The sequence below is a fragment of the Bufo bufo genome, chromosome 3 (genome assembly GCF_905171765.1).
Source record: "Bufo bufo chromosome 3, aBufBuf1.1, whole genome shotgun sequence".
NCBI lineage: Eukaryota > Metazoa > Chordata > Amphibia > Anura > Bufonidae > Bufo > Bufo bufo.
In genome coordinates this window covers 643,000,991-643,004,862 of record NC_053391.1, presented here as the reverse complement: position 1 = coordinate 643,004,862, position 3,872 = coordinate 643,000,991, and the positions used below count along the sequence as shown (strand labels likewise).

At 45.2% G+C, this 3,872-nt stretch overlaps 1 protein-coding gene across 1 annotated transcript; it reads right to left on the bottom strand.

Moving 5' to 3' along the window:
* Positions 1 to 1,786: 1,786 nt before the first annotated feature.
* LOC120993995 (protein kinase C theta type-like) lies at positions 1,787 to 3,248 on the bottom strand. Its single transcript, XM_040422455.1, has 6 exons — positions 3,211 to 3,248; positions 2,880 to 3,081; positions 2,566 to 2,757; positions 2,314 to 2,442; positions 2,054 to 2,220; positions 1,787 to 1,863 (listed from the first exon to the last, which is right to left on the bottom strand). The coding sequence occupies exons 1-6, from the start codon at positions 3,246 to 3,248 to the stop codon at positions 1,797 to 1,799; spliced, it is 795 nt and encodes a 264-aa protein (XP_040278389.1). The 3' UTR covers positions 1,787 to 1,796.
* Positions 3,249 to 3,872: the final 624 nt, after the last annotated feature.

Genomic DNA, 3,872 nt, shown 5'->3' with positions numbered 1-3,872 from the left:
GGTCTGAGACTTGAGCTAGCTGTCTCCCCCCCCCCGCTCCTCTCTGTCTCTCTCAGGGTTTGTGGCTCAGTCGTCAAGCCGGTTCTCTGAAGTCCTGGATCCTGTTTGTGGGGGATTGGGAACTATATATTCACAAATTCACCTTCGGATTTACTTGGTTTTCGGGAGACGCTGTACGGATTTACTCAGCTGGAGTGTAAAATATCCGTAACACTGAGGATACTGGATTTCTGTGTAACATCAGCTGGTCCATTGCAAGTATGACCTGTCCTGAACTGTTTGCATTTTAATTCTTCAGTAAAGAAACCTGTTAGGCTGGTGGTCTGAGTCCACCGCTGTCCTGCTGTCCCGTGCAGGTGCAGGCGTTGCTCCGCACTCCCTTTGTGTATTGGGTCTAGTACTCTGGGAACTTCGTTTCAGCACTGCCATAGTAAATCCTTCCCTTTTGCTCCCTGTCCAGCTGATGACTAAGGAGCTGATCAGCCTCCCTATTTAGCTGGGCTTTGGATCCACCCTCTTGCCCGAGCTTTGAGGTTTTCTAGTCTCTAGTAACCAGTGAAGGTGTAATCTTTTATATGACTACCTCTGCACTGTACTTTGACTGTTTACAAACCAGGGCAGACAGAACAGGGATCAAGCTGAGGTTAGGTGGCGTAGCCTATCTAACCTAAACGTTTATTTTTGTCTGCCGGTTTCTGAAAGTTTTTACGCTTTTTATTTAATGCTCTGATTTCAATGCTTTATCATGGGCTATAAAAGGGACAGACTGAGCAGAAACATCAGCTAAAAACTCGCATGGCTGATTTTAATATGGGAATGGATACTATAACCTCCTCTCTAGGGGTTTTATTTCTCAGATGGTTTTCCAATTTATTCAACTATAAGTACACAGTTCATCATGCCATGTCTTGACATGGATATCCAAGAAATGGCTTGAATATGTGGGCAGGGAGTCTGGGCCTTACAGCCTGTTTTAGACTCTGGGCAAACAAGACAGATTTGTAGCAGATCTTTTCCATGCAGCTTCTACACTGAACATCAGTAACAAAATACAATTCAACGCATGCAACTGGGGAGTACCACCTAAAAAAGACAACATCTAATGAAAGTGCCTTCAGATTTCCCCCAACTACAGGATAAATAGCAATCCATAGTACAGTACATAGATGGCTCTTGCCCTAATATGCATGTGGGACTTGTTGGATAAAACATAAATAAGCTACAACCACATGATGGTGAATGGTACTGTTTATTGGTGGTAGATGTCCTTTTCTGTCCCTCTGTACCACTAGTGGATGGTGTGATCTCCACTGAGGGCAAAGTCTAACAAGTCGCCATTTTCTTGTCGATGTTAAGATCCATTGGCACGCAGGAAAGGAAAAACCCCCTGTGGAGGAAACCTCTAGGGAACCATGGCCTAAGGACCACCCTTCCCTTTGGGCACAAGAGGCAACTTGTCGACTAGAAGCGCTGGCGGTCAAGTCATTGATTCTTGGAAGAATCTTCATCGACTCCATAGCTTCTTGGCTGCATGCTAGACTGCAGGTCACAACCCTCAGGTTACTTCTAGTGGCAGCTGGAAATGAAGCTGAGGAACAAGGACTGGTGTGGCACAGTACCGATGAGTAGTCAGGAGAGCAGATAGAGGTCAGAGTTTGGAATCTGAGGCTCATACAAGGACAGCAAGTGTTGGTTGGTTTTTCTGCTGTTTATGATGTCAGCAAGAGGCTCTGCTGGAACATGATGTTTTTCAGCCACTGATCTACTGGGGGCATCTGTATACAGAGTGGAGCTCTTTACTTCCAGTTTTTCATCTTCCTCCAGATCCTGCGGATGGTCTCTCTCACAAATCTGCCAAACGTTCTACCAAGAAAAAATTAAAACAGGTTGGAAATGAAATGAAATAGCCTTGCAAAATGGTAACCACCTTCAAGTTTGCTCTGTCCACCCATGAGCAGACTATAAGCCAGTGAATGGAATCCACCCTGCACAGATTCACAGGGAATCTCCAATAATCCCCATCTGTATTCCCCTCTCAGCTACAATGACTCACCTGCGTGGTCGTATGAAAGGTTCTTTAATTGGCTTTACGACCTGCCAGTTCTCATTGGCAAATGTGAATCCACAGAACAGTTGTTGATCTCTTTCAGCCATTGGTGACTTATTGGCTTCGGTGGAGGACAGGATGTCATCGATTTTTGTCAATGTCATCACTGGTGGCTATGGAGAGAACATACCAAAAGCGGTGTTGATAAAGAAGGAACACAATGGAACTGTACTACTAGCCACATCTTCTCTGGATCATTTACTTACTGGTCCTAGTTGGAATGGTGGACGAGCTCCTGCTCCCTCTATATCTGTCCAGTTGATTTCCATGAAAAATGGATTTTCCCTGTTGTTATCTACCGCTACCTGGCGACTCTCTGGTGACTTGTTTAAGAGCTGGAAAAATGTAGAATAAAGACATTCATTCCATCACACGTTGCAATGCTATCCCTGATTTTCAATGTCCTCATTTTCATAATATTTAGCCGCTGTATTACTGCTATGTGTCTTTCTACTCACCCCCACTATAAGGTCTCTAGCTTGGGGGTTGAGGCCTTTTGGGTAGGTGGGAACATCATTGATCAGTGACTTTTCGATTGTTTCAGGCAGTATACCGGCATTGAATGGATATTTGCCAGTAGCCATCTCATATATCATCACACCAGCTGAGAACCAGTCCACTGCCGTGTTGTAGGGCTTCCGTAGAAGAATCTGTGAAAACATCCAGCAGACAATAAGAGTTAGAACATTGTCCAGGCCAGCAGAAGTCATGCAGCCGTCCAGCCCTGTAGAAAGAAACAGCTCAGTAGCATGTGCAGTCGATGATTCCTCACCTCAGGAGCCATGTATCTAAGAGTTCCGGCATATTCTGAGATCTTCTTATCCCCAAAGATGTTCATCACGGCAAGACCAAAATCGGCGATCTTCAAGTGACCGGCGCTGTTCATTAAGATATTGGCTGGTTTTATGTCCCTGTGTATGATGCCTCTGGTGTGGAGAAACTGCAGCCCACAGATGATCTCAGCTGCCATAAATCTGATGGCAAAAAGAAAGAAAGAATATCAACATTTCACCCATTAAACTACCAGACTAATAATGACACAAAGCTGCATGTTCCTGACAGCAATCGTCAGTTTTATCTAATATATCCATGTTCTGTCTTACCTGGTGACTGGAATGGTGAATAGGGCGTTGGCTCTCATGAGGACACTTAGATCTCCTCCGCTAAGAAACTCCAAGATGAAGAAGGCATAGTCCTATGATAAAAGACAGAAAATATGATCCAGGTTTCTAAAATATTATAGTAAAGGTCCTGCAGCCTCCTCAGTTAGGATCGGTATAGCTAACCCACTGATCAAGCCTCGATAATGGATCAGACTCTTACCTTGGTCTGGAAGGTGGCATAAGCATGGGTAAACAATGGACTCTTCCCAGTCACCTCCAGGACCTGTCGCTCAATCAGGACAGTGTCTTTAAAGTCCTGAAGCAGGACCCTCTTCTTCACCAGCTTCACTGCCAGTTGTTGTTGGCAGGCGGGATGTGTGGCCAGCATGACCTGTAGGAGACAGAGCATTAGAACTGGAAGAAAGGCCTGTCTTGCCATGAGACCTGATGAGAAGACATGAAGCGTTGACATCCCTAGAGTGATATTACTGCGACACACATGACACACATGAGGAAGAAGTCCCAAGAATTCCTAATACTCACTTTACCATAACCACCCTCTCCAAGGATTTTATGGAAGGTGAAGCTTTCCAGTCCAGTCACAAGGATGGGGGCGTCTGCTGGGATTGTCCCTGGTGGAGACAGGAGAGATACCGTAAGAT

Coding starts and splice junctions, on each gene's coding strand:
- LOC120993995 (XM_040422455.1), bottom strand. CDS start 3,248: ATGAGAGCCAACGCCCTATTCACCATTCCAGTCACCAG. Junction 2,443..2,565: donor CTAGAGACCTTATAGTGGGG/GTGAGTAGAAAG, acceptor ACATTTTTCCAG/CTCTTAAACAAGTCACCAGA. Junction 1,864..2,053: donor CCTTTCATACGACCACGCAG/GTGAGTCATTGT, acceptor TTTTCTTGGTAG/AACGTTTGGCAGATTTGTGA.